General features: G+C 37.4%; 2 protein-coding genes across 2 annotated transcripts; one reads left to right on the top strand and one right to left on the bottom strand.

Annotated features, from left to right (window-relative positions):
* Positions 1 to 20: 20 nt before the first annotated feature.
* Positions 21 to 13,825, top strand: LOC145460288 (cilia- and flagella-associated protein 100-like). Its single transcript, XM_081445040.1, has 21 exons — positions 21 to 210; positions 478 to 561; positions 983 to 1,083; positions 1,509 to 1,704; positions 2,159 to 2,226; positions 2,456 to 2,509; positions 2,996 to 3,105; positions 3,940 to 4,020; positions 4,201 to 4,276; positions 4,944 to 4,985; positions 5,527 to 5,569; positions 5,698 to 5,762; positions 8,424 to 8,452; positions 9,651 to 9,717; positions 10,094 to 10,245; positions 11,183 to 11,281; positions 11,484 to 11,520; positions 12,145 to 12,224; positions 12,382 to 12,478; positions 13,070 to 13,189; positions 13,662 to 13,825. Exons 1-21 carry the CDS (start codon positions 165 to 167, stop codon positions 13,773 to 13,775), a joined length of 1,761 nt encoding a protein of 586 aa, XP_081301166.1. The 5' UTR covers positions 21 to 164; the 3' UTR covers positions 13,776 to 13,825.
* A 2,379-nt stretch (positions 13,826 to 16,204) lies between these two features.
* LOC145460359 (small nuclear ribonucleoprotein F) lies at positions 16,205 to 20,222 on the bottom strand. Its single transcript, XM_081445143.1, has 4 exons — positions 20,075 to 20,222; positions 18,699 to 18,824; positions 18,047 to 18,111; positions 16,205 to 16,773 (listed from the first exon to the last, which is right to left on the bottom strand). The coding sequence occupies exons 1-4, from the start codon at positions 20,078 to 20,080 to the stop codon at positions 16,707 to 16,709; spliced, it is 264 nt and encodes an 87-aa protein (XP_081301269.1). The 5' UTR covers positions 20,081 to 20,222; the 3' UTR covers positions 16,205 to 16,706.
* Positions 20,223 to 21,596: the final 1,374 nt, after the last annotated feature.

Below are 21,596 nucleotides of genomic sequence, written 5' to 3'. Positions count from 1 at the left end.
ATCTAACAGTGATCCACAAGGAGAATAGATTCTTTTTTTCAAAGAAATCATATCTATCGTTTTAGAGGCGTCGAATCTCCTTCAAGCAATTGGGCTAGAACGTGGTACTATCTTCAGGGAAAGAGTGTTTTGTAGACGTACCGCATCCATTTGCAGAGATCAAAATGTCCCGGTCAGGTTCTCAGGGTTCTAACAAGCAACCACGCTCAGGTATGGAAGAATTAAATTAAATCGAGTAAGGCTAAAGGGAAAGTTGTATACATAAAACTTCTCCATGCAGGTATTGACGCATTAAGTGCGAGCTTTGTCTCAGTCGATTCAATTTAATACGCTAAGTACACTCCAAGTTCTCTATCTAAGAAGCCTATATTGCATTTATAAAGTTCCGAGTAATAAATTACACTGTATCATGATTTTCCAACTAAACACATTTTACTAGAAGCTGAGGTTGTAAATGTTGTTTTTGCATACTTATAGGAGCACAATCTGCCTCTCGACAGTCAGACAAAGCAGGTTTTCAATCTGCAAAAACAAGTTCTGGAAAACATTCTGCCCTATCAGGTATAAATTATAAATTAAGCTTACGTGCTTCATGTACATGCACTCTCATGGATCGGACCGGAGAATGTCATTTAAGTGTTTAAGTGTCAGTTACTCGTAGAAGGATTTAGAACTGATACATTGGAAGTCTTGGCAAAATTTCACATATTCCAAAAATCTGAACTTCTTAAATAACTAGAGTCTTGAAATGTTTTTAAAATCTTCTATTTTGAAAACTTGGCTCTTGAAGTTCAGCAAGCCTATATAGCTGCTCTGAACTAACATCACTGGCAGGAAAGATCTATAACCTTAATAAACTTTAACATCTGATTTTGTATTAGTTACTTGAATATGTGTTATAAATTAATGTTGTTCTGTCACGTTTTTATTTTTTTATTTTTTTTATTTTTTTATTTTTTTTATTTTTTTTTTTATCCCTCAGTAATTGAGTCTGTGGTAAATCCCAATCACAATCCATTTACTGTTCCCCATGATAATGATGTGTTTATGCTACGAGACAAGGAACGACAGAGAAAAAAACAGGTGATCTCTTATGATTCTGAGCTGTATGTAAGAACCGTCATGATTGAACTGTGAGTGATTTTTGACAACCTTAGTACTTAGTTAGATTCAAGTCTTCTTCCAAGTCAAGTTAAAACTGTCAGCCAGTGGTGTAATATAAGTCTGGTCTGTTGAAACTCGTTCAAGGTCAGCTGTGATGGTTGGTTCTACAGTGTAGTAACTTTCCTTCTTGTTGTTGATATATATTATTTTTTCATACGTGCAAAGCGACAAGTGTGAAGAATCGAGGTAGCTGGTGACTCAAAACTTACAAATAAAAGCACTGGTCTTGAAAGACAGTGCAAGAGCAAAGAATTCAACACAGTGACCTGGCAGCCAGTGCTCATTTAAAAGTATTGACTGTAATGTTTTTGAAACTAATACCATCACTTTGGTTTCAATTTTAGGAGAGAGTTCAGCAACGCAGCTTGAAAGTGCACGAAAAGACAACCTACACATCACGGGTTAATGCAAAAACAGCTGCAATGAGAAAAATAGCAGATGAAGGTGACGATGAATTTGTTGAAGAAGAGAAAAAGAAAGAAAAGGATGGAGTGATTGCTGTGAAAGATGATCCTCAGTTCACACTGGCAATCACAAGAGGTACATGTACATACTGGGGCAATCGCTTTATTTATCGCAGTCAAATTAGTTACCAAGGATTTAGTAAAGGGCCGGCTACTGGCTTCAATTTCATCAGCTGAAATTTACCATGAAAACAATGTAAGACTTGAGGTAACTTTTGGAGGTGCAAATTACCAGTAGTGCAAGCTGGGCGAGTTGGGATTGTTAAATGAGCTGGCTCAATGTTTTCTAGCTTAGAGGATCCCTTACATATATACTGGCTACCTTGTGGAGGCACACAGTATGATGCATAATTGTAACAGTAATTGTTACAATGATTCTTTATTTATTCAATTTCACTGCGATTATATAACAAAGAAGAAAAAAAAAAATCATATACGATTATTCATGTAGTCAGCTGCACTGAGATGTCACACACCCTCATGCACCATCTTCTAACAGTGAAGAGTTAAGTATTGGTTTTACTTCGCAGACCGGCACGTAGAGAAAGAAAATTTGGCAGACTTTATTTCTAAGAAAAGGGAAATGTTTCTGGTTCAGGTATGGATACTCCACATGCACAAACATTGCATATATTTCATATATGTATACTGGAATTTAATGTTCCTGTTTTCAATTAAGAACGTATAATTTTATATAAATTTTAATGAGCATTTCTCTGACTTCAGTTGATTGGTACTGTTCATTTACAACATTTAAGGGCATTTACAATTTTCAGTTGATAATAATGAGTTTTCCACCAACAATCTTTTTCTTGTCTGTGTACTAGTATTCGTTAGGTGTCAAGCGTGATGAAATGAGGAAACTGGAAGAAATAGCTCAGGTATGTGTGTGGCTTTATGATTTAAAAACTCACAATTAAACAAATATGCACTTACTTTCAAATGATGTAAAATAAATGTAACTTAAAGTTGATATATATCATTATACATGTATATGAATGGTCCTTTATATCGGTTGATTATTAGACCCTAGAACCAGATCTGAATTTATTTAGGAAGGCTTGATCATGAACAAATTAAAGCTACATTGTAGGCAAGAGTCTTAGTCTTATTTAGTAATTAGAAGTAGGGTGCATTGTAAAATTTTGACCTTGTAACCTTCATTTGAAGCATCATGCATCCCACAGTATGATAGAGAACAAAAGAGGATGAAGGATTTACTAGAGTTCTCCTAGTCTTATGATCAGGTCACAATCTCTGCTTTGATCAAGGCATGACGGCATGGGTCCTTTATTTTGCTGGGACTTAGAACTGGTATTTAAACTCCAGTGCATTTACTGTATATGACTGTATGATCTTGTTATCAGGCAGAAGAAAAGAAACTTGAACTGGCAGAACAGTACCTTGAGGAAGATGCTGCAATGTTTGATGAATTTCTTAAAGAGAATGACAAGAACTCGGTAGAAGCCATTAAAATGTAAGCTGAGGATGCAAATTGAAAGTAATAAGTAATGGAGCTGTCATGGGCTCTATGCAGGTTCTTAAACTTGTGCACAGATATTAAAAGGGTTTTACTTTCTTTAATTTTACAAATAATATTACCGTAAGCTCTTATAAATGACTTAAGCTTGAGCAGCTGCAATAAAGGAATATTGATTAATTTAACATGTACAGGCTAAAACTGTACTTCCCATCTCAAAGACTGGATGTGTTCCTGTTAAACATTTTATAGGGGAAGGGGGCAGGGAGTCCAAATTATATATTTGACCCAGTTTAAAATACATTTATAATCTAATTACATGACTGTACATGTACGACGCATTCAACCATGCAGGTAATAGATAAATGAATAGATTCAATTGAGGCCTTGAGCTACTGTACTGTATTTTAATTCCAAGCTTTTGTAGTTCTTCGGCATCATCAGAGGATGAAAGAAAATATTCCATAGTGCGTGATATAAAAGTGGTGCAGTTGACAAGTGATAGAATATATTAGGGGCAATGAGTGTAAATATGGTGATGGAGTATATGCAATACTGTGGACAATAGCTAATGAGTGTGAGTGATAAAGCAGTAAAAATAAAAATAAAGCAGTTCAGGATAAAATGAAATAAAATTAAGTAAAATTTCTCTGAGTTTGATACATTCTTTTGCAAATATACAATAAAATGGACAATCGTTAGTGAGTACAAGGGATAAAGCAGTTCAAAATAGTTCCAAATAGAATGTCTGACTCTGAGGTCAATGCATTCTTCATATTAGAATAATGTTTTTACATACAGTAGCTTATTACATGGTGTATCTTTCTGCAGTGCTGAAGCTGAAACAAAACTTAAACTTGAAAAGGTAGCTGAGATCAAGAAAATTAATGCTCAAATGATGGCAATAAAGAGGTAAATGTCCCTATTTATTTATTTACCTGTAGATGCAAAAACACTGTTGTGCAATGTTATTTAAAATGTGCACTGCATCTGTTCATTATAATTGTAAAAAAAAGTTAATAAAAGTGACATACATGATTGTAGTATTTACACTATTAATTTGTTTGTTTAAATTGTTTTGAAATTTCACAGTGAAATATCTAAAAATGAGGACACACTCAAAGAATATATGCTGTACAAACAATTCCTGGACTCCCTCACTCCACAGGTAATGTTTCCATATTCATTATATCAATAATTAATATAATATAGATTGTACTGAAATTCATTTTTTTTTTTAAATCAGTAGCAAACTTGTGATCATTAATTAGATACCACAAGGAAACAATGTTCAATATCCATGATCATATGCAATGCTTCTTTAGGTAAAAAAGTTAAGTGTGCATATGAGCCAAGGGGGCCATCAGTGCTGGAGCTCATCCTGGTTTCTGTAGTATGATGTGGCTCTCAGAGGAGTATTTCTACTCCCCCCTGGATAGGATGCTAAGTTTGCCAGTACCCATTTATATTCCTGGGTGGAGAGAGGCACTGTGCAAGTTAAGTGTGTTGCCCAAGAATACAACACAATGTCCCCAGCCAGGGCTCAAACCCTGACCGCTCGATCCGGAGACAAGAGCACTAACCACAAGGCCACAAAGCCTCCTATACATGCTCTTTAGTCTTTCCATAATTCCATAAAGTCATGTCCTTTTCATCAGACAATCACACAGTGTACATATAACTGTACATGTCTGTTTGTAAACATACATAACCGCATGTTTGGCATATATTTAATAGTGTCAATGGTGCATTTGGCATGCTATTTGTTCTCAGCAGCATTTTCCCATTAATCGTTTCAATTGTTAAATATTAGTTTATTACTATCAAATTAACAGGAATGGAGAGATAACAAACGAAAAGCAAAGGAAGAGAAAAAGGTTTGCTTTAGACACACTGTGATAATCAACAGGTAGCTTTATAAATATTGGCCATCACCAAATTGTTCAGTGCTTACATGTACATGTACTTGTTACAACATTCAATAGAGCTGTTATTGAAGTTATCAACAAAAGCCTGTCAATTCTGCTTTGCAATAACCCTTTCACCTCATTTGTATACCTGTTTAAATAAAAGAATATTTGATTGTTGCAATATCAGCTAATCATTAAATCTGTCCATTGCCTGTTGCATTTGTGCTCATCAACTCCCCCCCCCCCCCTTGCCATTGTTTTTGATTTTGCTCACACCCTCAACAAGCTAAGAGAAATTTAAGAGATCTGTGAACAGATGTGTGTCATTATCATCGCAAACATTTTTTTTCAACACACTGCTTCACAAGCTGAGTGTTTTTGTTCTCACTGGTGATTCGTACATGCAGTGATGTACAATGTACAAGCATTTGTTCACTTCAAATAAATGTAACCACTTTTGCTTTTATTATATATTTTGGTTTATTTAGTCCTATTTTCTCTATCACAGAGGGAAAAACAAAGGGAAAAGAGTTCATTGACAAAAAAGAGAAGTATGTACATAGAGCTATATGGAGTTAATTGGTTTTTGTTTGTTTGTTTGTTTGTTTGTTTGTTTTGGAAAGGAACATTTTAAACGCCTACAGGATATATTCTCTAATGATTTGATTTCTGTTTTTAGTATCTATACACACTTCAGACAGAACATCCAGCCGTGCCAGTCGAAAGGACAGCAGAACAAGCTCTGTGAGTAATCAATGGTCTCATGCATGCACTATCTTTACATGTACTAATCTTTATTATTGCAGTTTCTGTCAATATCATGCATATAAACCTGCCTGGTGTGACGTGTAGAGTATGGGACTGTACATGTATCTTGTAAGGCCGGTCTTTTGTTTAAGAAATAGAAAACATGTACCGTGTTGCTATCGAGTCATAGAAACACGACTTTTAACCAATCAGCGCGCGTATTTTCTTAGGACTTTTTCCTAATAAACAGTAATACACGGTACGCCGGAGGAATTTTGAAAACCGAGTTTTCACTCAGAAAACAAATCAAATGTTTTCCTTCCACACTATGCCAACACAACGATCACCGGTCATTTTGGATTTGTGTTTGAGGAAAACGCGGTCAGGGAAATCACGTGATTATCGTGACGTCATCGTTTTCGAAAAGTTCCGTTTTCAAAATGTTTTACAATACAATACAATGCAATGCAATGCAATGCAGTGCAATACAATACAATACAATAACCTTTATTTCACCTCGAATTTAAAATAGCAAAATTGCTAATATCTTCGAGAAGGTGAATAAATGAATAAATTAAATAAGATGGATATGGAATAATAAAATAAGTATATAAAATTACGATATGCACAATTACGTAATTAATGCAGTGGCATCGAACCATTTACAACTATGTACAGAAGGGACAGCAGTTTCACACGAAAACGAAAAGCCGCCTTTTTCAAATTCCTCCAGTTTTAAGAGCATTTGCGAAAAGCTCCGTTTTCGTGACGGATTAGTGTGGACGGTAGGCCTGACCAGAGAAATAAAGCTGAGTTAATCACTTTTCAAACTTCTCCGGCGTAGTGTGGACCCTCCCTTATATGTGTTGTTTAACGGCCAATATCTGAAGCCAATTCAAAAAGGATGTTCAATTTTCGATTACCGTTTTTTACATTTGTAAAGTTTTATGACAAAAATAATTAAGTTAAGGGACCGTTCATTTTTTATGAGGGAGGGGGGGCTGGTGGGATTTGGGAAGCACCATTTAAAAATCACATGACCCCCCCTCAGCTTACCAATTTTTTCACATGGCCCCCCCTTATAGCGGTAATTTTTTGGGATGACCCCCCCCCCCCAAAAAAAAAAAAATTGAACAAACAATATTTAGATTTTAATTTTTTTTAATATTTCTCTATTACCCCCCTACTTCACGTTATTGTGCTCACTATGAAGACAATATTTACAATCCCTATACTACAGAGAGCTGTTGTTTAAAAAACAAATCAAAAGAAAGAGAAGTCAATTTCGGATCTCCTAGTTATGGCTCGCCCTGAGCGTGTGGCATTTGGCCTCTCATTGGCATCTTCCTCATCTGAATTGATGAATGCAAGAATGACGTCACTTGAGTCATCTTCTCCCCCAGAATCAATGGCATCACTGTCATACTCATCATTGTCACTTTTATCCGTTTCACTGCTGTCAGCACTTGCCCTGTTGTCATTTTGTGTCAATGTCCTGGCATTTCTCAGTGTTGGTTGGCCAGCTCTGAGAGGACTCTTCTGCTGCAAGCATGAATGTCTTACAATTGCCTTTACTTTCTCACTCTTGCTGCTTTTCAAATGCTGCTTCAGCCCGAGGTGGTTCAAGTACTTGTTTAGTTCTGGAACACGTAGCGTTTTAAGCTTGGTTAGATCTTCGCACAACTCAGTCCAAGGATAATCCTCATATGATTTATCTTTTGCGTCCCTACTTAACTTTGCCTTTTCTTCTGCTCTCTTTTTCCTTTTAAATTCCAGCACTTCAAGATGCTGAAGATAATCCAGCACAAACTTTGATTTGACAATAAACTTATCTGCAAATAGAGCAACGCTCTCTGGGTGAGATAAAACCAGCCTGCCACTTCCATGCTCTTTCTTCGCTTGGACCATTGGCTGCCAGTCATCTGGATCACGCCCTTCATTTGGGGTCTTCTGGTAGGAGAGGTAGTGGTATTCCGGTAGGCAGGAATGGTCAGGAACTGGTTTAAGAAAAAGAAGCAATCTTTCTAAGTGCGGATGGCCGTTCAGAAAGGGCGAGTGAGTTTTCCATGCCAGGGTACCAGTTGAAGCCCAGTGATGAAAGAAAACTGAACTTCTCCATCAAAGAACACAGAGCACCAACCTTGAGCAGCAAGTCAGAGATTGTGTTTACACCTTCATGTACCCTGAAGAGTACACTCTGATGGAAAGCATTGCTGCTTCTTGCAGCATTGGTGAAAGAGACTCCCATAGCAGCACAAGCGGCGACGAAGAACTCGACGACAGCGAAGATGAAGATGACTGCCAGTGAAAGTTGCATTCCAAAATAACAGTGTTAAATACTTTGTTTCAGTATCTACAAATGCTTTTTGTCGCCAAACGTTTTTTTAAAGCAGAAAGAAAGTTTGTAATAAATTTGTATCCTGCCTTCTATGTTTATTCTATAGCAATCTTTTTGATATTCAGACATTATGCCATTTTAAAGTTTTACTAAAATATGTCACGTGACCCCCCCCCCCCTTTTTCCCTTATTTTTTTGGGATGGCCCCCCCTCGAAAGCCATTTTTTTTGGCATGCCCCCCCCCCCAAATCCCACCAGCCCCCCCCCCTACCTTATAAAAAATGAACGGTCCCTAATGTATGTGCATTGTTTTATCTCAGAAAATCGGAGGAAGTCCTCAAGGAAAAAAGTAAGTAAAAAGCAATAAATAAAACTACGTGTATTGAATAGTTTACTTGATGACTCAGCTTTAGAAAGATAAATCGAAAACGTATGACTGTATACATGTGGATAGAATCTGGCACTGTGTGCTCTACATTATGTCTATTCAAGCAGATGATTTTGATATTTCATCTTCAAAAACAAGCTCAAGAAGGTCACTAGCCTGTGCAGCAAGCGTTGCCGAACAAAGAACTTTTGCTCTCGCTCCCACCAATTTACGCGCTCCCAGAATGCGGAAAACGGAAACACTTGCTACGCAGGCTAGAAGGCCACAACGTACAATTATACCCTGAATTTCAACACAGAATTATCACATAGAGGAATTTCATTATGCACCGGGTTAAGACCTATATGAAGATCAAAAACTTGATCCCATTCAGCTAGCATACATCAAAATCTCGTATAACTCTAGCTTACAAAGTATATGATGCGTACCTGCATACAGCTTCTTTTATTTTCTGAGTCTCTGGCTCTGTGCTTGCTCGTATACATTTAAGCTCTTCGAGAACATGCCAATATACATTCCCCCCAATCTATGGCGAAAAATCATGCTTAGCTGGCGGGATTTGCGATCAACGAAGCCGAGATAAGAATGGAGATTAGTTATACTATGTTAAGAATTCTTCCTCGTGGCTTCATCCCTCAACATCCGCGCTCGCAATTAAAATTCCCTCGAGCTACATAGCAGGCTAATACTCAATCGCTGCTCCTTCACCATTGTTCAACTGAATGCAGCCGTTTACGTGAATAAGTTGGAATAGCATAATTTTTCCTCTCAAAAGATAAATGTGATTGCATTAAACTATTAGAATTTTACGTGTTCTTTATCTTGAAATTAGGGTTGAAGTTATGCATGTAAGCAAATTAACGTACGTTTTCTTTCGCAGAAAGAAATTAAACTCTAGCTTGCGCACATGTCTTGCACACTAGAGCACACAAATTGAAACACCACCAACAACCAACCATCTTTTTTGCCAGAATTACAAGAAAAGAAAAAAAAAAGCATAAGAACGATTAACTTAATTATGGGTAAAACTACTCAGAGTGGTAAAAAAGTGAAACAAGCTGAGGAGATGAAAAACGTGTTATGTTGTTTGTAAATCATTTTCCGTTGTGTCGTTTGGATAGAATGCATGCTAACAGTTCTGTTTTTATCGCTATTTCAGTCAAAGGAGCGATGTCGAAGAAAGTCCTGTGTCAGTTTATGAGACCGACGAGGAAGAAAGTGATACAGTGAGTATATCTTCAGCGTCATTTTAAAGGAGCTCAGTCACGGAATTTTGAGTTATTTTGGCCACGTACAAAATGACCTTTAAGTTCAGTGATGGAAAGCTGAAAATAATACTTTACTAAGATAGGAAAACACTTAGAGACAATAATAAACCATAAAGAAACAAGGATGGTCAAGGATGGAGAAGATTAACACGGATTACAAACGACGAACTTCAGAAATTTAGGCTAAACTTTTCAAGATACGCAAAACATGATGTTGCTCCTTTCATTCATTTTTCGCTCTCTGTTGCCTACATGTACTTTCACTTCTCGCAATTAGTGTTGTCTTTAAATCTTCACTCGCTTTCCTTTTTTTTTTTTTTTTTTAATTTCTCAGGAGCCCGACTTGTATTTTGGCGATCCTCAACAACTTCTCGACATCTTTGCTGAACTGGAAGAACAAAACTTATCCCTCATCCAAAACAGTCAAGAAACCGAAGAAGCTCTTGAGGAACTACGGCAGACGATCAAGCAAACACAAGAACGGATGTGAGTTCCTTGTTCCCTTCTCCTTCCTTGTTCTTTTATCGCTTTCTCCCAGACTTTCACTTTCAATTGATTTCGGTGACGTATCCGAGACGAACGGCTCCGGACCAAATGACCCGAAAAAGATTGACCACGGCGAATTATTGTGGCCTAGGAACTAGGCAAGGTTCCTTGCACTTCATTTTCTAAAAGTTCATTCAAAGTTTTCAATAGATGAATAGTTATAATTTCAAAGATAGGTTGATTCCAGCTAATCATGAGCGTTGATTATCATAAAAAGTTTTAATTAATTAGAGTGGCCTTTAGTCTAACGGAGTGCCTCATAACCAAAACCATAGTAATCACTCTGGCAAATCACAAAGGATACAGACAATCCAGTGAACACTGAAACAAAGCTCGAAGTCAATGCGTGGCGCTGAAAAAGCGCGGGAAAACGTGTGGGAGCGTGTCACAACTGGTTTTCGTTTTACTGCTGACTGGATGAAAACGTAAACCAACCGTGTTCAGTTACCGTGTTCAGTAGTAATGAAAAAACAATACTGCCTGTCGATACTATAGCGGTTTTCAAGTGAGTGTCGTAAAAACAAAACCAAAGTAATCACTCTAGCCAATCACAAAGGACAGAGACAACACAGTGAACCAATCAAAACTCCAAGGAATTACTTGTAGCTGACGGAAAGCGCGGGAAAACGTGTCCGGGTGAGTTACGATTGGTTTTGGTTTTACTTATGATATTTGAATGAAAAAGTGGCGCGAATTTTTAAGCCAATCATATAGCGTTATTGGATGCTGCGTTCACTGAAGTCTATTTTTGGTGTTGTTTTGGTCGTTGTTTCCAAAAACATTATTTCAATAAATTAAACTTGTGTCTGACAAAAGGCAAAACCGCCTAGGCTTGCAGGCTAAGTGTTAATTAAAAACCATTGTTTCTTCTTCGCAGGAACCGTGAAACTGAGATTCTCAAAGGTCAGATAGACTTCTTAAATGACGCTATCAACAGAGAAGAAGAGAGAGCCAAGGAACTAGAAATGAAATCAAAGTAAGGGTTACACTATAAGCAGTTTACATGAAGTGCAACCCCTTTTCAAAGTTGCACTTTTACGAACCTGACATCCCGATATAAATTTACAAATAGCTTCTTGAGATACAAGCGTTCTTTAAGGTAGTAATGAAGTAACGCCATTAATAATTGTTTTTAAAGTAATAATGCTGTGTTATTTTTCCGTCAATCCCCCAAACAGAATGTTTTCGTATGGTGAATTTAAAGCTGAAGATCAGGTAATATTATTTGTTCTGACAGTACTTGCTGTAACATTTTTCTCATGCAGAGTAGTTTCGGCCTAGACGACTTGTTCTCCATTTGATAATGTTCTTTGTTGCATTCTGTAAGTGTAGGCTGCAATCTTATGAATGCGGGTGCAATTGAGTATTAACACTACGAGTGATATTTGCAGGAGCCTTTAGGCGAATGCAATTTGAAAAAAATTTCAAATTTAACGGGTACCGTTGAACTTTCACATGACTGAGAAAATTACTAACACGTGCGCGTTAATTGGCACTGCAATGCAAATAAAGAATTAACGATAAATTAACAATAACAATAACATTTATTATTTGTATTGCGCCTTTTCTATAAAATATTCAAAAGCGCATCACAACAGTAATTAATAACTAAAATTTTACAAATCTTTCTATCAAAATCATAAAAAATATTTTCATTAAATGGGTAAAAGATAATTACAAATAAAGATACAGATATGCTAAGATAACTGAAATGATTCCTTAAATAAAAATGTCTTAATTAAAGTCTTAAAAGATTGGCCTGCCCTTAGCCAATCACAGTGAAGTAATTTTCTCAGTTATATAATAAGTCGTTTTATCGTTAATTTTGTTTCATTGCAGGAGAAAATGCTACAAATGTTGAACAAGAAAGTAGAAGAAGTCTATCGAAATTGCATAGGAGATAACGAAGCTAATATCAGGTAAAATGCCAGCGCGTGTGGCGGAAGTTGCGTGTTTTTTGATGAGCTGTGATTGGTTAATATCGTTGTTCGTGTTTGGTGTCGTGGCACTCATTTGAAAACTTGGGAAAATTTGAGTTCTCTGGTTTTAATAATTGTCTTGGACTTGTCTTTCCAGTACGCTTCAGATGTTAACAAATATTGAAAATCGACTGGAAGAATTGTTTGAGCAAATAGAAGTTATGCCTCCTGACCGAGTGGAGATGGCTGAGAAGGTAAGGCAGAACGAGTATTTGCAGCTCACTGACTGGTGATATCTAGTTTAACTTGCTAAAATGGAGAGGTGACCATCGGCGACCGCTTACTAACTAAAATAGAATCGGCTATTTCTGAGTTACCTTGTGCCTCTGTTTTAAAACGAGTCCTCATGCAAAACCTTCTTATGAAAATGAGTTTGATTTGTTTGAAAATGAACATGTACGTGGAACACATCTCCATATGAATCGTTTCACTCGAAGACTCGTTTTGACACCCGAGGCAAAAGACAACTCGGACATGGCCTATTAAATGGATTTAAGAGAGTCACCCAAGTCAAGTGCTAAATCCAAATATATCTTCAGATTGCTGGAAATTTCAAAATGTTTGACGGTAGCATAGACTTAATACTTCAGTTACTACTGTTCAAGGACGGTGGATGTTGGACGTCGGAAGTGGCGGCGTGGTATTTAAAATGGTTCAAAAACTTTCAAACTTTGACGGACTAATTTCAACATCAGAGTCAAACTTTGTTAATACAGTTTATATGTAGTACTACTGTATGCTTTATACAGTGCTTCTTTGCCTCATTAGTGCTCTCTCTTTTACAGGCAAAAGAGAAAGAACGACGCATGCGTCTTCGCGAGGAGAAAATGGAACAACAACGAATTCACCAAGAGGACCGGGTGAGAAGGGCACTGGAACGAGCTCAGGCTGAACCCAAGAAAAAGGTGGGCTAAGCATCGCAAAGTTCTGAAACATATTGCGTTCTACTGTTACTGCAGTTTTACTGCAATAGTTTAAAAATTGTCAAGCCTTGGTTCATTTAACTACGTTGTTGTTGCATTTATAGTTTGCGTGGGACTTTGAGATTAAATTAGTCTAAGATGACGTGACTTTCTCGAACTATCTCTTAATTTCATTAGGATTGAATTTCTATGAATTCGGCAAGAATAAGCAAATACCTTACGGTCAGACTCGTGCGTGTCGTAATTACAGAAGGGTGTGAATAGGTGGAGAGGGTGGGTAGAAAGAAATTGATAGCACATGGTATGTCATATGGTACCATGGTTTGCTATTAATAGTATGTGCATGGATCTTCCGAGTAACTTGTGCTACTGACGTACATCATTCATGTTTTTCCCTAACTTAGCATCTATCATCTTGTCATTTAACATGCCCTTGTTCTTATTTTTGCTTCAGACTGGCAAACCGCTGATGTTCCGTTCGGAGCCGCCACAGACACGAAGAAAGCAGCAAGATGCCGACAAAAAACAAGACAAAGAAGAAGAGGAACTCAAATACTTTTTTACCTAAAATATCCTAGATTTCTTTGGCAACAGACTTTTTTTTTTTTTTTTTTTTTTACCAAATGTCCTATTTTAGTACACTTTGTTTTCAACGCTCCTCATCTGACAAAACCATTCAAAACAATCAATCGCTGGCGAAGGTACATTCATTGTAAATAACTTTCGTGAAGGTTTGGTTCTCGGATGAAGACTATTGTAAAGATTGTAAAATGCAGAGATGTGTTTGTGTAATATTTATTGTAGTATAAATACAATTTGAGATCCATTGGTAGCATGATATGACCAATGATGTAAATATTCTTGAAACTAAACATCCAAGAATGTTTAGTATATGACAGGTGAAGTTACTGCATAGGGGATGCGATAAGAAACAAACATCGTCATCATCTGTCCTCGTGACGCCATGGGACGCACAAGGCCTTCAGTCGCTATCTTGCGTGAAAGATCTTGTGCCGCCTTCCGGATTTCGTCACGTATCATTCTCGTCCCCGTGATTTGGCAATTAATACGTCACTGAGCCGCAAAATACATTTTATAGCCCATGCAACAGACAATCCCGTAATGATTCCATTTAGCACCCTCCATCCAACACGTGCCCCCTTTCTAGTAAATACTCCATCTCGAGTGCCTCTCATCTTAATATGGGTCCCTACTTAAAGAAAAATCCGATTCTAGTAAGTGCCGACATAATATTAATTTGACCAGACTGCTAACACAAATGAATTTCTGTATGTAGTCTGTTTTCTTATCGAAACGTAATATTGAACATAGATTTCGAAGAGGAGGGGGGGGGGGGGGGGTGAATACGTTTTCGGATCGACGGATTTGGCCTTAAAATGCACACGGATTGTGGATTTTTGCGGTAAATCGAGCGGATTCGCGGATTTTGTTTTTCATTAGACGGTTGTCTCAGATTTCAGATGGGTATGTTCCAAAAGAGATCAGCACTTGGTCCCCAATGAGCACCCCTCTTCCCTTGAGCTACCAACGGTAAATTAGTGTCCCTTGACTCTAAAATGAATCATTACTCTTTACTTACTGTGTAGGCAAATTTCAGTGGAAGTGGTGTGTAGTTTTTATTCAGTGCTGACCTCATGCGATCAGTCTTCTAACCCTCAATAGTGTCTTATGACACAAACTGCTATACTTATAAGCCTTAATAACATTCGGTCAGTTTGTGTGATATTGGGAAAACAAAATTTAAAGATCTTCGAGAGAATAGATACCCCATCCTCTATCAGACTTGATTTGACCAATTTAACCATGTACTATCGAGTTTTGCAACTTTATCGGTTACACTTTTATGGTCAAGTGAACATCTGATAAAAATCCATTAAAAAAAAAATCATAACCAACAGCTGCAAATTAGGCTACTGTTTAGGGGTATATCCAGTTTATACAAAGAATAAACTTTTTTTTTTTGAATGTTTTCTCTTTTTTCAATTTAAACACTCTTCAATGCAATCTGTTACTTCCTGTATGTCTGTTGTCGTGAAGCAATACCTTTCAATAATATAACATTATTGGTGAGGTGTTTCATTGACGGCTGGGTGCCAGGCAAACTGATGGGCTGTCAGGACAATTTTGCCCCGCTGCTTGACCATCAGTGAAATGTTAATCTTATAAAGAAGTTCAGTTCAAATAGTTTTGCCTGCCTGTGAAAACCAGTTACCCTCCTGCTGAAAACGTCATTGAATGAAACCCCTGGATTAGGGGTATACCCAATTTATACAAGGAATTTTTTTGTTGTTCTTTCTTTTCATTTTGGACTCTCTTCAATCCAATCTGTGACTCCTTGTACATCTGTTGTGGTGATTTATAATATTGCTGACAAGTTATATTTAATTATTGGTACATGTATATTGCTTGACTGTGGGCTTTGGGTCCACAGATACCATTTTAGAAAACTTGTAGTATTCCTATGGGGCTTAAAGGCTTAGTGTCTCATCTTAAAAACAAAGAAAATGTCCCACTCGTGTGAAAGGTGAGGGAAAAAAGGGTGAAGTCTGCATACAACCCAAGAAGCCCATCAGGCTGGAGTTTATCCCGGTTTCCGTAGCATGAAGCGACTAAAGGTATTTCTACTCCTCCCTGGATGGGATACTAATCCATCCCCAGGTTACCCCCCAGCATTAAAATCGCTAGTACCGATTTACATGTATACACCTGGGTGGAGAGAGGCACTGAGAGAGTTACGTGTCTTGCCCAAGAACACAACACAATGTCCCTGGTCAGGGCTCGAACCCGGACCGCACGATCCGGAGACAAGAGCACTAACCCTGAGGACACAGTGCCTCCACAAGGTCAGGAGCAAGCTCCTACATGTAATCCCAAGCAGGGCAGCATGGAACAGAACACTTGTAGATAATGTTACATGTACTTTCACCTACATTCCAGATGGGAAGAAAAATCCAAACAAATACAATTATACATGGATCTTGTCTACTTTTAATATCCCTACATGTGCGTTACCGCCCAGATGCCCTCGGCTTTCACTTTTCCTTTTTCTTAAATGTAATTAAAAATTGTCGACAACTTTGCAAATCCACATACACGGCAGTTTTGCCAACTTCGGTGATTGCAAATACAAAGGTCGGGTCAAATTTCATATTATAAAAGATTTGACCAGAAAACACAAAAAACACTAATTACAAATTACATGTAATTTTTTTCCCTTCTAGAGCTCCTGTTTGGGTGACAGAAAATGGCACGAAAAGAAGTTACATGAACTTCAAATTTCTCAAAAAAAAAAAACTACATTGCACATTGTACATTGTACAATGTAACTTAGCAGCTTCCAAGCAAGTGTACAGTATTACCATTCAAGAGGAAAACTCTAGAGCAGATATGGAAATAAAACACTAATACATGTGGTAAAGTCAAAACTTTTTTTTTTACAGTTAATAATTATGATACAAAGAATGTTTGTAGCCTAAAACTATTCTCTCATCTCTCCGTCCTCTTCTTCTTCATCTATTCCACGTACATAAAGAACATTGTTACACCTGAAACACATTTTTGATGACAGGCATGAAAATCTAGAATTAATCCATTATGATCAAGGTTCTTACAGCTTGTTTATGTTGAGAAGATGTGTCTGTGAGGAGTGATTACTCCTCAGGGGTTTCATTAAGGGCCAGGCACCGGGCAAATTGACCAGCTACGAGTATGATTTTACCTGCCTGCTCTGACTATCAAGAGGAAAATTTTTCTTATAAAGTAGTTCACTCAGCTCAAAAAGCTTTGCCTGACTGTGAAAACTAGTTGCTCTCCTGTTGAAAACATTCATGAAACCCAACTCTCTCTGCCACACCAGCTTGGGTGTGAAAATGTTAACTTGGGTCAACCACCTGAAAGTACAGTGAAGGGTAACCCTGGGCTCAAGCACCTGACACGAATAAGTACTTCATTCAACGTATTTTTTTGGTCACCTGTCAGGGACATGTCAGGACATAAAAAAAGTGCAAACATGTACATGAATGTATGCAAAACCATTGTCAGTTTTCAGTCTGGGTAGCAGAAAGATTCATTCAGTTATTAAATTAATTATTTATTTATGTTTACTTTTCTTTGAGCTTAGTAATGTAGATCTCCTGTTTAGGTTACAAAGCCTACCTATATACTAAAAAAAAAGTGAAGCCTTGGAGCCGACTGGCTCAAAGCTGCCGGAGCTTATCACGGTTTGGTTTCTATAGCATGAAGCGGCTAGGAGTATTTCTACTCCCCCTGGACGGGATGCCATTCCATCACAGGTCACTCCCCTGCAATTTGTTAGGTTTCCCCAACAATTTGCTGGTACCCATTTACACTCCTGGGTGGAGATAGGCACTGTGAGAGTCAAGTGTCTTGCCCAAGAACACAACACAGTGTCCCCGAGCAGGGTTCAAATCCAGACCGCTCAGTCAGGGGACGAGAGCACTATTAACCATGAGGCCACTGCACCTCCACTGCCTATATACTAGCTTTGCAAATATATACCATTGCAAGCTACCATGGACTGTTATCTGGATTTGCAAAGCAGAGTAGCTACTGTTGTTAACATTTTTATTTTTTTTCATATAAATGTGAACATAAAGAATACAGAAGTGGGCAAGGGGAAGCGGTGTGCAGAAGTGGGGTGTATGTAAAGTACATCTACCTTTTATTTCCAACTAGAATTCTCAATTAAGAATTAGGTAAAAAATTAAACTTGAAAATGTCATACATCTACATTGTACTTGTTTATTTCAGAAAATTGGTCAGGCAACTACAATGTACAATGTAAAACAAAAAACTCACCTAATGAGTGTTTCACCTAAGTTGCCAGTCAGGGCACCATCAATGAACTCTTCTGTATTGGCAAGCTACAAGTACAGACATTAATAACCACCTCAGTACAAGGCTATACACTAAACATTGCAAAAGATTGGGAGGAAAATTTTGTTCCAAGTCTCTAGTGATAAATGGTGACGTGACCGGCTCGATGAAAATCTTAGCCCAGAGACTATTTTCTTAGCTACAACTCTGAAAGAACTCAACAACAACAAAAAAACAGCAAGGGCATTTGGTTCATGCAGCTGGTCAGGTGGTAAGCTCACAACATACCCCTAGATGGTGAAGAATGCAAGTGCGTTTACATACATGTAACATATGGAATGTCACATAGCATATTTGAAGAGTGTAATAAAGAATTACAAAGTGGTGGAAGATCATCACATGAGACATAATTTTAAGTTTATTCTGTAGTTCAAGCTTATGATATTTCCTACAGTACATTCATAAATTTGTGTACGTAAACTACATGTATGTCAATTCTTGATACTCGTGAGCATATGCAGAGATGCGTGGATAGAGCAAACTAAACTGTACGAAACAATCACCACAAACATGACTTTATATGAATTCCTGTAACTCAATATTTGTTTCTACTCTTCCTGATTTAGAAACTTACCTGAAGATTCATGTAGCCATCCACAGACACAAGATATCCTTTGTATTCCATTCCCCATTTGAGTCTGACAATGACAGGTTTACCAGTCAGCCCATTGAGAAAGGGCTTAGGGTTTAAGGGCATAGTCTAAAGAGAAATATGCAATATTATATAAAATAATATTTTATTTCACATTTTAGAGTGCTGCATTGCTGCCTATATTTTAATGCGTGTTTCAGATTTTGGAAATCCTGGAGGACAAGTGAAACTGGAAAAGTATCATTTGTGTACTGCAGACAGAAATTTCTGATGAAAGTGCTTTATTTTTTGTATATCTTGATTTTGTCACTCTTGTGCAGTCAAAGCAAACAAGGACTACAAAAAAACTTCTTTTAGAGTATAAATAGCAAGAGATATTTAATTTCAGTTATAGGTATGACTAGAATCTGAGAATAAAATGTGCAGTTCCAGACAATATCCATGCTCCCCCCACAGAAGGGATTGGAATTTCCTGGGGGGGTGGGGGTTTCTGGAAGACCAAAAAATTGAAAGAAATGTATGAAGCTTAACTAGAATTTCCAGAGGGGTAGGGAGGTGTTCCAAAAAATCACTTCCCTGGGGGAGGTATGGACATTTTCTGAAACTACACAATAAAATAAAATGTTCCATTCAATCAAACAACAGACAAGGCCCACTTCAGACACTGAACTTTACAAAACTAATGCTGTTATTAGTTTCATGTAAAGTTCGACATCTGAATCAGTTTCAAGACACATTTGCATTTGAGATGAACTTGCCATTCTATTCAACTGCATGTATGGCAGTTGAACATGTGCCAAATCTAATACATACCATACGGATACATAGTATAAATAATTATTATAATTTATTTGAAACGTTTTGTATCAAATCAGCCATTAAGTTGGAAGCTATCAGGTTAACGATCAACCGCCAAACTTAATTCTTTGAGTCGACCCAAATGGGTATGAGGTTGGGCACATGTTAAGATCGGTGTTTGAACCGGGCCTAAGTTAGGCTTAAGCTCACTTGATTCAAACATCGATCTACACAAGTGCCAAAAACTATACATATATATGTATGATTTTAATACTCAGATATATTTTATCAACTATATATCAGAAAGCAGTGCTTCTGGTGGAGAGTTAAACTGAGATAAACTTAATTTGGTTGTACACCATAAGCAATGAAGTTCAACTCGTGCAAAACGCAATATTTGACTCGACTGGCAACGTACAGTCGCTCTGAATCGAAGCCGAAGTTGTTGGTTTGGATCGGACCAAAAACACTGATTGATTTACGGAGATGAATACGTTTTTGGCGTTACACGACAAAGTTATGAGTTACTGATCCCTCTAACGTAAAAACAGTGTACTTACCGCCATAGTGAATGCTTTTAGCTGAACTAAACCTGCAAAATCACTGAAAACCTAAAGCCACGCGCTTCGAATTTGTCACGTTTGAAAACGTTTCACTAAACTTGGTCAGCGGTCTTGAAATCGAGCGTGCAATTTGCATTGAGTTATGGGTAATAATATTCTAGTTCCCAGGCCATTTCTTGGTTGTTGATGTAAAAGAGGGTCTGAATAAGGTTAACCGACTAGCGACAAAGGGTGAAAAATATCACTGACTACCGACAAAACGAGGAAAAAATTAGCGACTAGCTACAAAAAATTTAACTGAGATTTACCGACAACCGACAAAGGTGGAAAATTCTAACCGACAACGTAATGAAAGTTGAACCGACAACCGATCTGTGAACTCCCCCATTCAGACCCTCCTAAAAGCCCGATTAAGGTGGTTTCAAACCTTTCAAATATTTTAAAAGAACTCTGTGGGACTGCTTTGGTACCACATTAAAGGACTGACTTAAAAATGAGCTTTTTCAGATCAAATACCGCAATAGTTAATGAATAAATACCCCCCAGTAAGTGTCAAAAATTACTAACGGATGGTCTCCTATCCTGGGATGGTTCGAGAACTGCATGAAATTAAGTTCATCCTCTCCATAAGCAAGTTTTCCAGGTGACAAACCTCAGAAAGCAGTGTTTTGAAGGATTTGTTTTTGTTTTTGTTTTTGTTTATTATTATTATTATTATTATTATTATTATTATTACACTCCTTTTTTCATAATAATTATTATTATTATAATTATTATTATTATTATTGTTGCTGTTGTTGTTGCTGTTATTTATTTATTTCGTGACAATGGGGGAAATATTTACTAATGTTAAAAAAATATTAGCAATATTTAATGTTTGCTTAATGATTCAATTTCGCGCCAACTGCACATAGGTAATTGATTTTAGAGCGCGCTTATCGCAAAGCGGACGCAATTTTACTGTTTTATGGTCTAAAAATCACTCGAGATTGCTAGTCGATGCATGCTGAATATTACGCTCACTGTGATGAGAAAAAATAATATATATATATCAACTTAATCGTCTTTCATTCGGATCTCTATATGGTGTATGTCAATGTCTTGAATGACAAGGATCAGCGAATTTTAAGTACCCCTATCCCCACCCTCCCCCCCCCCTCCCACCACCTCCGAACAACAATATTAGCCATTAGAAAACAGCCCTGAGAAAATACGCGCTCTGATTGGTTAAAAATCGTGTTTCTATTAAACAATTAGATTATGAGCTCGAGGTTTCTATCGCGTGATGGTTGACGAGGGCGCAGCCCGAGTCAACTATCACGCATAGAAATCGAAAGCGAGTAATCTAATTGTTTGAATAGAAGTCTAGCCTACTAGTCGTTCAATACTTTATTTAAACACTCTTCATAGACACTTGTACTCCGAAAACGCCAAGAAGCGGCAAATATGCTAGTTTAAAGAACACCAAATTTACAAAGGGCAACTATCAGACCGATAGTTCCGAGACATAAACACTCTA

The sequence above is a fragment of the Orbicella franksi genome, chromosome 11 (assembly GCF_964199315.1).
Source record: "Orbicella franksi chromosome 11, jaOrbFran1.1, whole genome shotgun sequence".
Taxonomy (NCBI): Eukaryota; Metazoa; Cnidaria; class Anthozoa; order Scleractinia; family Merulinidae; genus Orbicella; species Orbicella franksi.
The sequence above is the reverse complement of the archived record's forward strand: the minus strand, read 5'-3'. Positions and strand labels throughout refer to the sequence as shown.